Source organism: Panicum hallii, chromosome 9 (genome assembly GCF_002211085.1).
Source record: "Panicum hallii strain FIL2 chromosome 9, PHallii_v3.1, whole genome shotgun sequence".
NCBI classification, from domain to species: Eukaryota; Viridiplantae; Streptophyta; class Magnoliopsida; order Poales; family Poaceae; genus Panicum; species Panicum hallii.
In genome coordinates, this window is record NC_038050.1 from 6,192,604 (window position 1) to 6,209,148 (window position 16,545).

Below are 16,545 nucleotides of genomic sequence, written 5' to 3' on the forward strand. Positions count from 1 at the left end.
GCAAATGGCCTTGCCCAGACGCCCCAGAGCATAGGAATTTCAGAAGAGTTTTGCTGGAAATTATGTAACTTTCAACGAATTCTGGAGTTTTCTCATAATGCATTCGTACACCTGGTTTGAAGGAGTTGCAATCTCACTCACCTGGTAACCTGCCCCAGATACCCCCTCGACTGGCTTATATTTTTCTCTGATGGGTCGATAGACGTTAACGCCTGGCCCGCCGCCGCCGCCTCTTCGTTCGCCGCCTCTTTGCGTCGGCTTGCCAGCACTGTCGGTCGCCACACGTACGCGGTGGCGACTGCGCCTACAGCTACAGGTGGCGCTGCAGCCACTGCTACTTGCAGACTAGACCGAGTGATGCAGAAGGGGCAGCTGCAGCCGGGGCGGGCAGAGCACACGGACACCACGCCTGTGTCCAGGCGACCATGATGCATGGATGCATCGCCGTTCAAGTGCCGCAGGGGCACGCAGCTGACTCCTGAATTATGCCGCCTGCTCTGCTTACATGACTCCTCTGTATGTTCATCCTGGTCAGGAGGAGCGCGCGCGCAGCATGTCTGCCTCTGCCTGCACTGTTTTGCGTTCTGCTCGCCCTGGGCTGTGCGATCTCCCGTCCAAAAGTTCTGCACGGCGCGCGGTGGGTGCGTGTGTACCGACCCGTGCCAAACTTGCCGCCGAGATCTTTCGGGACAGAAGATCGCTGAGCGTTGAGCCAGCCCAGCCAAAAGATCGACCAGCTGAATGACTACTGATCACACAAGCTGTATTCAGACCAAAACAGATCACCATTTCATAGCCACCTGATTTATCTCTCTGGATAGCTAGTCGTTTCAGAATCAATCCATACAGTGTATATGTATATCTTCGGGTTTAAGGGGGAAAATATAACATCTAGTTTTTCTCCAATAGCTCCCTCGGTATAATGCAGCGATGCATTTTTTTTACATATATATAAATAATGTGCAGCACTAATACATCAATATGAAGATAATGAGCTGCCTCATAATGAAACTGCTAGTAGTAGTCGGTGAATATCTTCTTCTTCCCTAACCTAATATTAGAGAAAGAAGATCTAAGAGGGACCTATGGAGAACGTGGTCAGAAATCTATAATAGAGTCCGACCACAACGGCCGAATTAATTATACTTATCGAGAAACTTAGACTACTAAGTAGAAAAGATTTGAAAATCATGGCAAGGGTCTTCTTTTTCTTTCTTTAGAGTTTTCTATATGCACAATTTTTCGATGTTTCGATAAGAATTTCTTGACTTTCCATATATAGAAAGAGATAGACTATAAATAACATCTCTTATATCAATAAGACCAAAGGGATGGATATTAAATGATAGGAAGTGCTAGGAAGTGAAATAGAATGAAATAGAGTCACTTTGGGCTTCCCTGTGAAATGAGGTATGCGACGGAGCCACTACGAAGAAATTCCGGGAGTTACAGCAAAATGTTGAAGCTGAGAAAAATACAGAATGACCACATGCATTATGGATTCCAAGATGCTTGGAAGAGCTCCTATTTATTTGCCACAAAATCTTCTGCTCATGTTCTTGTCAGGAAAAGATCACATCGAAATCTGCATTAGTATCTTGTAACAGACCAACGGTGCAGATTGCGCTGCATGAATCGCCAGCATTTCGCTGAATCCTGAAGCATCCTGGCGTGCACCATCCTAAGTAGATACACTAGATCGTGGTCGTCGTCCTCTCCTTTCTCCCTCCCCCCCCAACAGCAATTTTTGTTCCAGTTAAAGAAACTGACTTCTGATCAGTCTTGCTTGCATGCCAACTTGTTAACTGCTTGATCAGTCTTTGTTATAGTAGATTCCAGGGTGGCCAGTAACGCATGGCCACTTTTGGCCTGCTCACCTGATTCTCTTTTGGCACATGGATCAATGTTTCACCGGGCACCAAGCATGAGGGCCAACTTGCCAACTTGATCAGCCTTACACCTCCATTAGCTCTGTTGCCATGCTCCCCACTTGCGTTGCCATCCCCAGATCACACACTTAAACCCAAAAATCCCCTCGAAATGAGGTGTTCATGTGGTGTTAACTGTCATTGTGTCAACTAGAGAAAAATGGCAACAAATAAAGTGCTGCAACTTGGTTAAACCAAGCAGCCAAATTGCGTTACTAAATAAAACGACCTGACACTGACAAGGCGCCCTGCCAAGCGGAATTGGTAAGAAATCCAGTTGGCCTGACACACAAGATGGAAGCAGCCCCAGTTGAATATTGTTTCTCCTATAGATTTATGCTATCTGATGAATAGCTAGCTTTTTTATCCTTTTTTTTCATGCTGCTATAATACTGGAATAGCTGCTGTTGTGTGGATTCTGACCATAGAACAGATCTCGAACGTTGCTGACACTCCAACAAATGGTAGATGCTCCAGCTCACCAGCTGCGTGTCGTAGTTAGCACTTGAGCAAATCTGGCATCCGCGGGGGGGGGGGGGGGGGGGGGGGGTGGTGTCGCTTTGAAAATGGTTCAGTTGTTAACCAGGGCATGGAGATCTCCAAGATCTGCTGCAATCTCTTGGACTCGCAGGGGGGAATCTTAATCAAGAGCTCTGATGATGCAGCTTAAACAAGCCAATCTTGGGTTGCCCCGGAGATTAAACTATATCTAATGCAGCAATGCCTCTTGTAACCTTTGCATTCTTTAGTGGCAAGTGGGCTGGTTGAAAGCAGTGCCTGTTGCCATTGGAGGTATACAAAAGAGCAAGTACAATTATGCTGCTTATACTAGCATATCTGGCTGCGCTTAGAGTAAATGACATGTTACGTGCAGTGTAAATGATGCTTTAGGTCTGAGCGCACATGTTTAGAGATGCCTCATGCATTCCTTTGTCACCTCACCTTATGGCAGCCTCTTTCTTGTCACATCCCTAGCTAGTAGCCAGCATGTGTGTGTGATGGGCTTTCCTAGCTCCAAAGCATCATGGATCAACTTGGAAGAAAAGCTAACGGAAAAATAATGTAGGAACCTAGCTTGGAGATGCGCCTAAATTGCTTTGGACGAGGGAAAAAAAAGAGGTATCAATCTTTGTGCATTAGGGGCCTACATAATCAGGAGGAATATGGACGCCAAACCTCTCAGCTTAGAAATTTCCTGAGCATCTTCCTAAAATTTAATGGCATATAGTGCAAGCACCACCTGAATAAAGGATATGCAAATATGTTCAAAATAGGCTAGCCATCAGGTCAATATCACAAACTCAAAAGCTAGCTGCTTCACTTTATTTTGCTGAAGCAGTCAAGCAGACGTTAGTTTCGTTCGCAAGATTGAGCGGCCAGTCATTTCTCCTCGTGTTGATCGGACGGTTCACAGTGGATCTCACATGTTAGCATCGAGAAAGGGGATTAGAAGGCACTTGATGCCACTTTTTCAGAGCATTAGCGTGTGAGGGTACACTTATTAATCATGTCGGCATACACTGCTTTTAATCTTTACGAGGCAGGTTTGTTTGGTTTTCTTACTCAAAGTAAACCATCAAGCAAGTGCACTCACTCATCATTAACCTGCTTGAAAAGTACTAGTAATGCTACCGTTGCATATTGTAGTACTTGCCAACAGCTTGCTGACGTGGCAAAATGTTTGTCAATTGTACTCCTCGGCCACAGTAGGATCGTCGTCGTACGTGACCGCATTATGGTGGCATCTTCCCTGCACTCATGTGAGAGGTACTCAACTAAAGGACCCTAGATTAAACAAAAAGATCTGCACATGATCCTGTCAATTAACAACTGGGCAGGATTAGCGCTGAAAACTCCCATTTCTTGGCTGTCCGAACTACTCTAATCTCTAACCTAATTCTGCAGCGATCCAGGCGAAGGATCACGTCGAGGCCAAGTGTGCTGCACATATACGCGTATAAATACCGGAGAATCGTTAGTTATCTGGCAGAAATACTAGCAAATTGGTTCCCAAGCATGCATTATTGGATCTTAGAGGTTTGACTAGAATTCAAATTGCCAGTTGGCAGTTGTTGCTTGCGCCAGGCGGCAATATCCCGGCTTCGCTATGCATGAAAGGTCTTACTACACAGGTGGAGCCAAGGAGTTTGTTGTCCTTTGTCCTTTTCGATAATGTGTGCCGTTCCACGCAAATTCACATCTATAATGATGTTTATGGGTACTTTAATTAATAAATTAGCTTGGTTTCAAAGGAGGTTATGCATAAGTTAATTTAAAGAAACATCGTTGAAGGAATTATCTCGGAAAATGCATCGCCGCGGGAAACTAAATAGTTTCCACATTTTAGCTGGGGAGAAAAGCCCGGTTCAGCTCATCAATGGCTTGGGCTCTTGGCTCTTGTTTGCATTGGCGCCATACTCCCATGCATTTTGTAGATGTGTGTCTAAATCAAATCATGGTTCTTATATCGCTCAAGATTTCTTTAGATAGGAAAGATACAATTCGTTAGTGACATTGGGATTTGCTTCAATCATTCTTGATAATATATACTTGTGCAGGATATGGATATCTGAATTCTCTATTAAGAATACTAATTAAGATGGATGTCCCCATGTTGCAATTGAAACTAAAGAAGGGGAAAAGTTGTAGAAACGTTGTAAAGTGAAAGTGATGTCTATCCATAACCATCCATCAGATAGCATACAATATGTTGGTTCCCTTGTACAATTTTAAATTAGACCAATGCAATTCCTTTTAATTAGGCCAGAGTTGTTTCTTTTGCGTGTATGGATCTACTTTGTCTGCCCTATCAAGAACCATATGTGATCCCAACTTTTGATAAGGCCCCTAAATGACATATGACATTTTAAAGGATAATCTGCACCTTTTTTTGAGACACAACTAGATAGTTCAGGAGGTAAGATTTATTTATTTTTAAGCAATAACAAAATATGTCCACATTTTTAATACGGAATGAATAAACATAAGACTTGGTATATTGTTTCCAGGAAAGAGATGCCAGACATGCCTCAGAAATATGATGTCCACATTTTTTTATAAGGAATAAACATAAGACTTAGCCAGAATATTGTTTACAGAAAAGAGGTGCCAGCAGACATGGTTGAACACTCCTCTTGTTTTTTTCCTCTTTTCCGGCCAGTGCATTTGTTTTAGGCCAGCACATCCAGTTTCACAAAGTGGGTATCCTTTTGCAAGGACAAAAAAACGTGGCAGTAGTCGATTTATACTCCATACTAATCTTGAATAACCTTTTTTCCCCTATTTTTTCAGAATGCTAGAACAGCTACTATAACAAACTGAAAGTTGGGATTATTCCAAGTCAAATCAAGGCTGTGGCTTCCTTTGACCCCCCAAGGGAGCCCCTTGCTGTCCTAACAGCAAGATCGATCGTCGTCTACGTGTGATCTACACCGCACGACGACAGCCACGTCTCAAGTGCCATGAGAAAGAGTCCCTTCAAGACTGCTCCCTTTTAGCTTGCACGGCCGCCGGTTTCTCCCATCCAAATTTCCCCACGGGTGCCGCCGAGCGCCAACAATTCCAACCGCACATGTGCACCCAACCCAAAATTCTCCCAGAAATCCCCGGCCATGTGGGCACACCGATCTCCCAACCATTTTTAAGCCGGGAGCGCAGGACCAGGAGGCATCTCGATCTCTCTCCCGCCGGCGCAGCGCCAAAAGGTTTGCGGTTGGCGCGGTGCGGTGCAGTGCAAGGCTGCAGTGGCCAAGCAACCAACGTAGGAGGGGATGAGACGCTGGATGCATGATGGATTGGTTTGGTGCCGGAGATTCGGCTGCAGACAGCGAATCCCCTGCAGCGATAATTTTTTTGGGGGAGGAGACGAGGACGGACTCAGGAGCCGGGATTCCTGGAACTGGAGCTTGAAGCCTTAAAATCCTATTGGGCATTGGCAGCTGCCCTGCTTGTTTCATACTAGGGCCCATCGTCATGTGACGTCGCAGCATGTGTGTCTTTTCTAGTTGGTTGGTGTTTGATACACTACTGCAACTATTGTTAGGTTATCCGTATTGAGTCTTAAGCAATCTTAGAGATAGAGATGGAAAGTAATCCTACTGTACCATGTAATCGGATCGTTCTGGATCCTTGCCATATACTCCAACACGACGGAGAACACAGGACATATGGAGATGGAGAAGCTATCAAGTTTGTAAGTTGATTCTCGGGCTGTTCAAGCTTGGAATGCGGTGTTCACCTAGTTAATGTGAAATATTACGATAAACTTTTAATTTAGATGTATGCAACTCACTAAAATGGAAACTCAAGTACAAGAAACTAAATTTAAATTTTCATAAGATAGTTATTGCAAAAGGTACACAACCAAAATACAAGTGATAATAGGAGTGGGAGTTTGCATCTTTATGGGCTTTGTACTTCTTCTTTATTATCGATATAATTGGCTAATGGCACCTTCCTTGCCTCTTTGTTTTTTAAAAAGTAATATCGATTCTAATTTGTGTAGAGGGCATAAGGCGTACTAGCTATATCCATTCCAAATTGCTTGTTACTTTATGACAAAGCTAATTTTTGGTGCAGGGGCAAGTATGCAATTTTCGCCTGCAGGTGAGAGGAGAAAATAAGATCTGATACTGGAACTAGTATAGCTGATTCGGTTGGAATTTTGATGACGATTTCTGTACCAAAAATAGCAACTTGGCATTAGAAATCGCTGAATCACTACAGTGCGATAACCAACAAAACACAGACGTCTCCATCTTTCCCTTTCACAGAAGTCAATGAACTTCAGTGACAGCCCCACTTAAGTATGTGCTCGACTGATGCAACGATGTGAGGCTTCGATTCTTTGAAAACAAACCTATCGATATCGCATGAAAAAAAAATGCAGTAGAAAAATTGGATTTCAAAAGGAAAATCCCAATCCAGCACTGCATCTTCTATAATTTAAACACATGTAACTTGGAGCCAACTCGGGTTGAGCAACAAAACTGAAACACTATATACCATAGTTTTTCATTGGCATCGAGGTCTGTGCAGCTTTTTTTTTCGAACGACGGCACCAGACACAGACAGTGTACGAGGCGTGTGCATGTAAGCATGAATAAACATTGTTAGAAGCTTAGAGCTTTTTTTTTTAAAAAAAAAAGGGTAAGTGGCAGGTGCTCTGCCTTTGCATCAAAAGGAGGAAGCGAATTTCCCTCAAAAATAAAGGAGGAAGCGAATTACAGAACCAAATTACAATTTACAGAGGAAAGGAAATGAAAAGGATAAAAACTGTACAAAGCAGCAGAAGCATCAGAAGAAGTGTGGATTATAATGAGTCCAGTCAGAAGCAGCAGCTTAGAGCTTACTCCTTTAGTCTCAAAATATAGCTGCTTCCAGTATTTAAATTTTATCTTATAATATAGCTAATTTTAAGTTTTCAAGTGGGTTTTTTATGAGAGGTCCAAAATGTCCCTCCGTGCATGCAAATTAATTATGGCATGCAGATCTGCATGCAAGCTAAATAGAAAATCTACAATTATTCTCTTGATTAGTGCATGGTAACTAAAGAAGGAAGGGTAATATAGGCTTTCACTCTCCATACTTAATCTATCTAAAAATTATTAGAAGTAGCTATATTATCGGACTGAGGGAGTAGTATGGAAGCAATACAATGTGCAGAGGAGCGAGATCTTGCATGACACAACAATTTTGCATGAGCATATCCCAAAGACGTCGCTCTCCCGCAGTATATTTTTCGAAAACGAAAACTTTGGTGTCGCCCTCTCGCGCAGTCTAAAACTTTTCATGTCGGCACGGCCATTGCACGCTGCAAACTCCTAACGCCCCTCCCACGACCAAAACCTTCTGGATCCATCAACCAAACGTTAAGACCTAGTGCCACCCAAAAAAAAACGTCAAGACCTAGTGTATCTGGCTAGCTTAGAAATTGACAGACCCCAAGTGAGAAAGTCGCGGACTTTGCAGTCACGAAATCCGGTGCAGCAATCACCCTCCTGTAAAGTTCCGGCACCGGTAAAGCTTCCTTTTGATCGAGCCCCAAGTACGACCGGGTCTAAGGCTCTAAGCCCCGCGGATGGCGACCGCGTGCGGCTGAGCAGAGCTGAGATGAGATGAGCTGGGCACGCCCACGGGGGCACACGTGACGCGGCAAGAGCCCCGCCCCGCCCAAGAATCCGGGAGGGCCACGCCGCCGTCTGAACCCGTGCCGGGCTCGCCGCGCCGCCGCAAAGCCACCCGGGAAAACGTGCGCCACGCCGCGCCCCCCTCGGCCGTGCGCGCCAACTGCTCGTGCTCGAGCCCACACGCTACCGCGGCTGGTCAAGCCACGGCCACCCTCCCCCTGCCGTACGCCCGCCACGCCAAGCCGACGCGGCCGTGCGGGCGGCCGACGCGTGCGCTGCGGCCCCCCGCGTCCGGCGCACGCGGGGCCCGTCATCCCCACGATTTTTTCCTCCGGCCGGCCGGGCACCCACCGGCCGCGATCAGGGGAGCGGCTACGCCAGCGCGCCGAAGACCAGCCAGCGCGCGGCGGGGTGGAGACGGGGGGCGCGTCGTCGTCGGGTTGGTGCGTTCGCGCGTGCCTGTGCCTCCCTCCAAGATTCTTGCGGAGCCTGTGGCCACGGACCCGGTCGCAGCGCCGGTTCCCGCTGCTTTCGGCAGTGTTGGCAGGATGGCTAGAGCCAGGTCGATCGATCTCACTCACAGTCGCAGCTGCTGTGTTTGATCAGTAGCCCCGGCACGCTATCGCAGTCCATCACGTATCCGGCCGCGGCCGGTATAACTCAACTTAGCTATGGACCTGTCATGAGAAAATGGGGAGGGCACAGGAACGGGAAAGGGACAGTCACTACTCTCCGCTAGTCATCAGGGGAGGAAAAATGGGGCCGGCCATAGGCTGGTTCTGATCTACCGGTTAATTGACAAGCTAGCTAGATTAGTACGTTTGCCAGCCAGCCTTCTAGATGACCGGCTCTTTTGACCGTACCGTGCTACCATCTCAGATGCTGGAGGTAGAGGACAAGAATCTCTTTTAAAAAAGGATAAAACAATGTTAAAAACTGAAGGCATGTGGGTGAGAAACATGTAAATGAGATGTTCACGTACTATTGACCACATCTTGGTTTGGACTGAAGATGGTGAAACATGCATGAGCCTTAACCTGCTGAATGTAAGAAAGAAGACAACCCTCCCAAAAAATTCTTAGATTATTGATGTGCGTATGAAAGCATACAAAAGAACGGAATTTATCATCATTGCTCTCCCGTATTCTCGCATCCACAACTCGTCAGCTACTGGCTAGATTTTCTTTCGACACCAACCCAACGAATTCCTTGAGTTTATTTGAGCCGCTAGCTAGCTGGTCTTAAACTACAGCCAAATTTATAAATCTGTGAACGAATATGGAGCTCTACAAACAAAAGTTTCGTTGTTGCATACCCTACCCTACCAGCCCTTCTTTGACTTGACCAGCCGGGCAACTTTTCCGTCGGGGCCCCTTACTTTCGGTGGATTCGTACATGAAGCGTCCATGAATCTTCCTCTCGCGTAACAGCGCAACAGCACACGCATAACGTGACCGAATAGATTCAACATGTGCCCAATGCAACAAGAGCTCCGGCTGCCTAGGATGGATGCCCGTACTGATCTGCTTGCTGGTCTTGGTCAAATTGAAAACAAAACGCAGGGGCTGCATCATTTTCTCTGTGTTTAAACTTTAAACAAGGTATTTAATATTTCTCTACAAAGCGTCTTTTACACATCAAACTCCCTCATAAGAGAATTTATTTTCCACTCCAGAAAAACACCATCACCCTAGCAAGAACATGTGCCAATCTCTGGATCACTTTTGTAGGAAAATAGAATTGGCTGGTGAAATGACCGAAATGCCCCTGATTTCTCTGGACCAATCTGGCCTGCCGATCGAAACTGGTTGTGCCCAACCAGCTCAGGTCACAAGCTGTATTCTTGTGCCTGTGGATCCCCATCATGACGACATGGGCGATCGACGATGAGTGATCCGGATCATAAACTGCTCAATTCGATGGAAGCAATGGACAACAATGACTGTGATCCGGATCTGGTACCACTCAGAACGTCGCCTAGCACATCCACTGACAGGGTCCACGGCAAGGACGCGATCGGTCAGGCACCACCACACCACTCGCCTTGCCCGTCAGTTCTATCTATCTGTGGTGTGCCATGCATGGTCCAGTCAGGTATAAGCTTTCTAGATTGGTCTGTCTCGAATTCTCGATCGTAGTGGCAATGAAGGGGTAAATGCGTCAGTGCACAAAAAATAGTTTTAGGAAAAAATAAACAAGGTTGCAAATCCAAACTACTCCCCGCATCTCAAATTGCAGTTCATTTTGACTTTTTCAGATACATAGTGTTTACAATCTATTAGACATGGTGTACATCTAAAGGCATATTAATTTTGGTCTTTGGAGTAGCCAGGGCCACTGCTACTGCCGGGCGATCTGGGTGGTTTGTTTATTACTGGGATCCCAAATTCCCAACGCAATTCACCCATCGCTGCGCGTGCATGTGCCTTGAAAGGAGCAGCAACAGACAAGGCCAAGCCATCCAGGAAGGTGATGAGGAGGATAACCTCAAAGCAAGGTGATCTTGAAAGGCAGTGACGCGCTCGATCACACGCAGTAATGTGGATTTTATATATAGCATCTTCGTCTAGGTCATCTTGGGGGGCAGTTGGATGAAGAAGCGAGTTGGTTGGATCTGAATGAAGGTCACGCATTCAGATAGGCAACGCAGGGAGGCATGGGTGCCCTTCATGGAGCCTGAGGTTGGAGGCATGGGGTTTCTTATCAGGATGAAGCGGCATTATGCTGCTGCTCTGCTGTGTCACAGACTGCAGATAAGAAGAACCCCATTCGATCGACAGGTAGAGCTCCAGCAGCCGTCAAGTGGCTCTGGGTTGTAGGCATGCAGCATCAAGTTATTGCTACCTCCTCGATCTGATTTGAGTTTCCAGTTTCAGTGTAATTAGGCAGCATGTAATTGCACATGTTGCAGATGAACATATGCATACATACTAGGATTGCACTACTGAATATCGTCAATGAATGCTTTGTTTCAACCATCTAACCGGCGAGCTGCTCGGACAGCTGGGGGGTTGTGGTAAAAAGAACTCTGGTTGGAAGGTTTTTTTAGCCTCCAATTTGGGCGGCAAAACTGCACCATATTTATGTTCTACTCCACACACCCTCGAAAAGTGGACAGATAACTGGAAATTCGAGTCATCAACACCACCATATGGCCCGACGTATAGGTGGGTCCCACACTCCCACTAATAAACCCAGCGTAAGTGCAAACCGTTGGCCAACGTGGTAGTAGTTATTTCCTCCTTTCGCCTATCCACGGAACCCAGCTCTTACCCAAAAGTTGGGAGCCAGATCATACTTTTCCCAACGGTTCCTTTTAAATTCTGCAAGTTTCCCTCCTCCCTTCCCACGAAATGGCGCGACGACGACGCACCTAGCTACGGTTGGGAGTCCACCCCCGCAAATCTTAAAATTAATCTCGACCGAATCTCTTGACTAATTATCCATCGTTGGATCATTTCATAATCCCCGCTTGTCTAACCATAATGCTCGAACACTTCCACTTCCAGTACTACTATACATCCCAGTGGCCCCATGTGATCGAGTTGGGCCCAGATCATAATCCACCAAGGCATCTTTCTGGCAGATTATTACAGGCTGCGCTGGCAATAAAAAAAAAATATTCAGAGCATTATTTTGCGCAAATGATCAACTTGTTTCGCATCGATCGGACGACGATTTAACCCGGATTGTGCAGCTTTCAGTTTCTGTGATGAGTGCTGGGCTGCAGAGAAAATAAAACAATTGCGGTCTGTTTAAACGACTCCAAAGTATCCATTTAAGGATCAAGATAGTGCGAGTCTTAATAGTGCTGGAGGTGGGTGTTTTGATGAGAAAATATCTCCAAAAAGCAGGAAAGAGTACCTCAAAAAGAATGAACCTAAATTTAAGCATCTCCAACAGATTACTCATCTCTCATACCTATATATTTTCTCAATCCATCACCAATAATACTTTTTGTATTTTTGATAGTCAATGCTATAGCAGAGATTACTCAATAGATAATAGATATGGTGGAAGGAGGAATCTCCTACATTTAAGTAAGAGGGAAGTATGTTTTGACGATCACCAAAAATATTTTGGTATTAACGATGGAATTGATAATCTGCTGGAGTACCATCCACTGCCAAAAGGATAGTTTTTTTATATTAGAGAGAGATGAGTAATCCGCCGAAAATGTATAATTTAAGTTCAGTATATTTGAGGGAACCAAGACGAAAAATATATTCAATATTTACTGGTAACAACTTCTATACAATCTCTGGACGATCTGCACTGCAGGGACATCATCATGAGGTCACGGCAGATCAAATAAGCATCGCCTACTTGCCCGGATCCTGCACAGTACAGATGCAGAGGCAGAGGCCAATAAACTAGGCTTCGTTCACACAAGTAGGGCAGGGGGAGGTGGGTGCTTCAGCCACCATTTGCACAGTCTACTCGCGGCTCGACGGGAGGAAGGAGCTAGGGAGGAGGCCAGGTCGAGCAGTTCACATTCAGAACCCCAACCAAGAGGGCATAAAATAGTCTCGCCCACCCAGCCCCAGAGGTTATATAAGGCGGATGCGGCATGTCCCATTCTCTCCCAACCCCATTGGTGCTCCGGAAAGGGACCAGATCCTCACCCCCATCTCTCCAATCTCCACAGGTTGGTCTCGCTCCCTCCCATGCCCTTCCATGATGTTAGCTGAACGAATCACAGTCTCAGTTGCATCTCGTGCCATGGAGGATTTGATCTTCAGATGGCTTGCACGAATGCGGTGGTCGGTCTCCTCTCTGACCCTTTCTGTTCGTGCGTGTCCTGCAGGACTTGTTGAGCTTCAAGCAGCTTCCTACAGCGCTAGCAGTCCTTTGGGTTTCGGTTTGGAAGCAGGGCGTCCCAATCCCAAGCAAGCAGTCTGCAGATGGCGACTCAGTGGTTCTCCAACATGGTGAGTTCATCACCAGCCAGCCAGCAATCTCGTGTGGATTATTGCCTGATTGGCGTCGGCAGTTTTGGCACCCGTGGTGTGTGTATCTGTGCCTCCGTGCCTGAATACTGATGGTTTCTTGGCGCGCAGGTGATGGACGAGCCGAGCTTCTTCCACCAGTGGCAGTCGGACGGGCTGCTGGAGCAGTACACGGAGCAGCAGATCGCCGTGGCGTTCGGCCAGGGGGAGGTGGAGGTGGACCAAGCCTTGGCGGCGGCGCTGATGCCGCTGCAGCAGCCCGCGGCGGCGGCGGAGCACCGCCCGCGCAAGGCGGCCAAGGTCAACACCAGCTGGGACTCGTGCATCACGGAGCAGGGATCCCCCGCGGACTCCTCATCCCCGACCATCCTCTCCTTCGGCGGCCACGCCGCCGCGGCCGCCTTCGCCAAGGCCGAGGCGCACCAGGTGCCCAGCGCCCCCTACTACGGCGCGCCCGCGAAGGCGCCCAAGCAGGAGGTGGTGGACACCGGCGCGACGGCGTTCCACCAGGAGCGCCCGGCCAAGCGGAGCTACGACGCCATGGTCGCCGAGGTCGCGAAGGTGCCAGCACCGGCCACCACCCGGCCGGCCTCCCAGAACCAGGACCACATCATGGCCGAGCGGAAGCGCCGCGAGAAGCTCAGCCAGCGCTTCATCGCCCTCTCCAAGATCGTCCCTGGCCTCAAGAAGGTATGCACAGACACGCCCAAATCCATGGCGACGTGATTAGTCAGCCAGCTCCGGTCAACTAACGGATTTGGTGGGCGTACGTTGCTCGCAGATGGACAAGGCGTCAGTGCTCGGCGACGCGATCAAGTATGTGAAGCAGCTGCAGGACCAGGTGAAGGGCCTGGAGGATGAGGCTCGCCGGCGGCCGGTGGAGGCGGCGGTGCTGGTCAAGAAGTCCCAGCTGTCTGCCGACGACGACGACGGCTCGTCCTGCGACGAGAACTTCGTGGGCACCGAGGCTGCAGGCACACTGCCGGAGATCGAGGCCCGGGTGTCGGACCGCACGGTGCTGATCAGGATCCACTGCGAGAACCGCAAGGGCGTGCTCATCGCCGCGCTGTCCGAGGTCGAGCGCCTCGGCCTCACCATCATGAACACCAATGTGCTCCCCTTCACCACGTCCACCCTCGACATCACCGTCATGGCCATGGTGAGTCAGCTCAACCACTCTCTGTCTGCCATGCATATGCCCTTCAGTTCACAGTTACCCATGTGCTAATTCATCTGCTGTTTTCTCTGCAGGCTGGTGACGACTTCTGCTTGTCTGTCAAGGATATTGTCAAGAAGCTAAATCAAGCGTTCAAATCATCTTTCTGAAGGGTTTAGCTCCTGATCAGACAAAGCTTAATCTAGGCCAACTTTTTCCCATCAGCCTCGAGGATTCGAGGCTAATGGTTAGGTTCTCAGGTTCTTCCTTGCCATGCTTCCGAAGAGAGTTGCTTGCAGTCCCCACAGTGCCCCACAAAGATAGCCATTTCCACTGGTTTTTGCTGCATGGGTGCAGATGAATTACCTAGTTACCTACCCTATCCTATTTTCTCTCCCTCCATTTTTTACATGGTTTGATCTTGTCACTCCATGTTTTTAGGAGGGAGAAGAGTGTAAAAAAAAAAATCAGATACCTGTCTTTTTCTAGGGCTTGTTATAGGCCGGGGAGTTTGACTTTTACAAAACCTTATTTTTCTTTCTCCCCTTTGCCAATATGTTGCCCTTTCACCTTGTTTTTTCCATGAGAGGATAGTGTTTTTCAAACACAAATACCTACCTTTGCCGTCCTCTCAATCCTAGTCACACTGCTCCCAAAAAAGCTTCGATTGTGGAGAAAATGGTGCCATCTTTTTTCAGCTCTGAGGGGGACTTTGCAAGCCTTGATTCGGAAGTACAGTAGGGGTGCCTCTTCCTTGTTTTTTTGAGGGTCCTACAAGGGTTAGCCGCAACTTGATGGACCCTTTGCTTGTAGTTTTTTCACATGTGGGTTTTGTTGTCAGTTGTCACAGGATCAAGATGTAGTTGTGCTCTCTTGTTTACTCGCATACAAGCATAAAAATAAATAAATGTGCTCGGTTGTTACCTTTCATGGCTTTCTTGGTTACATGTCATTTCAGCTTACTCAAGACTTGTCTTTTGTTATTGTTGAGAAACTTCGCAAATTGTTGATGGACTGCGATTGTAACCAATCTTTCTGTATATCTGTCTTAATCGATAACCCTATGTATAATTTGTCCACAAATTAATAGAAAATTATAAAGAATGACATTAAAAATAGATATTATCTGTATAGCGACCACTTAACTGCGATTCATTATCTTCCAAAAGTTACAGCCTATCTAAAATATTATAGGAAATTCTTTGGACTTGTGAAACCGCTGTTCTTAGCCCTCACCCATTTACCCCAACAATCCATCTCCTTGTTCTACATGACTACTAATGGTGGCAGCTAGCTGAAACCAACAAATCTTCAGATGACAACATGATGGCCTAATTTCCATGTGAACTCCCTCACAACTCCAGCTACAGAAAATAATACTAATAGGACAATCTTATATTTCTGTATCACAGCACATCACACCTAAGTGTCTTGACAACTAAGTTGCATTAGTCAACCAAAGCCTACCTAGGCTACCTTGCTCTGGTGGTAACATTGAGACTTGTTTGTTAGCCAAAGCATCTGATCTCCTCCCACTCCACAGATTTCTTAAACCCACACTTGCATCCACTAATCCCAGCAAGTGGGGTTCTGTAACCCATGCATACAAATTTGTCTGCTTGTGAGACATTGTACATGCATGATTGAGGTGGCAAGATCCAAATCTATTCAGGCCATGGGCTTGAAACAATCTTACTTGTAGCTTGCCCTGGGATCTCAAGCATTAGGTTATTGATGGAATTTTCCAGCAGTCTCTCTCAAACCCCATTACTGATAGAGATGTTGTCCCCCTGGAAATTACCTGCTCAACCAATTGCAATTAAGTCCCTAATTATATGGCCGGTGGAAAGAGCATAATTCTGCTGCTGAAAAAGTAGTAAAAAAAAAGAACAACTCTCCAGAAACTGGAACGGTTCAGCATAATTTTGTTGGCAAAAGGAAAAGAAATTGCGCAATCATGATAGCTCTCCCTGGTCAGAGAAAGATTTTGTGGGAGGAGACCGGAGAGGTCGAGTAAGGTGATTGCGCGTGGCGTAATGGGGGGCGTTGGCAACAGCATTCGTTGAGGGCATGAGCAAAGCAATCAGAACACTGGTAGAACGGCGCCAGGTTGTTTTCAGACGTGTAGTCGGTTGCAGGTTCAGTTTCAGTACAAGGCATGGTCAAGGCAAATAATGTCCATGACCATGAGTTGTTTCTCATAATGTGATATTGTGATCTGACAAAGTCATTTTAAGCTTGATAGTGTGATCTAAGAAAATGATCTCTAACAGGAAAAACATAATAACCTCCTGTACTAATACGTAGGTTTTGTGTCAAGGAAAAAAAAATAATGGCAACTGACTACTGCAGGAGTTTCAGCTTACTACTAAAAAAACGGAGAA

At 46.8% G+C, this 16,545-nt stretch overlaps 1 protein-coding gene across 1 annotated transcript; it reads left to right on the forward strand.

The window, feature by feature from the left end:
• The first annotated feature begins 12,577 nt into the window (after positions 1 to 12,577).
• On the forward strand, positions 12,578 to 15,091 carry LOC112875527 (transcription factor bHLH18-like). The gene is made up of 5 exons (XM_025939405.1): positions 12,578 to 12,704; positions 12,864 to 12,987; positions 13,117 to 13,695; positions 13,787 to 14,164; positions 14,257 to 15,091. Exons 2-5 carry the CDS (start codon positions 12,961 to 12,963, stop codon positions 14,329 to 14,331), a joined length of 1,059 nt encoding a protein of 352 aa, XP_025795190.1. The 5' UTR covers positions 12,578 to 12,704; positions 12,864 to 12,960; the 3' UTR covers positions 14,332 to 15,091.
• The last annotated feature ends 1,454 nt before the right edge of the window (positions 15,092 to 16,545 follow it).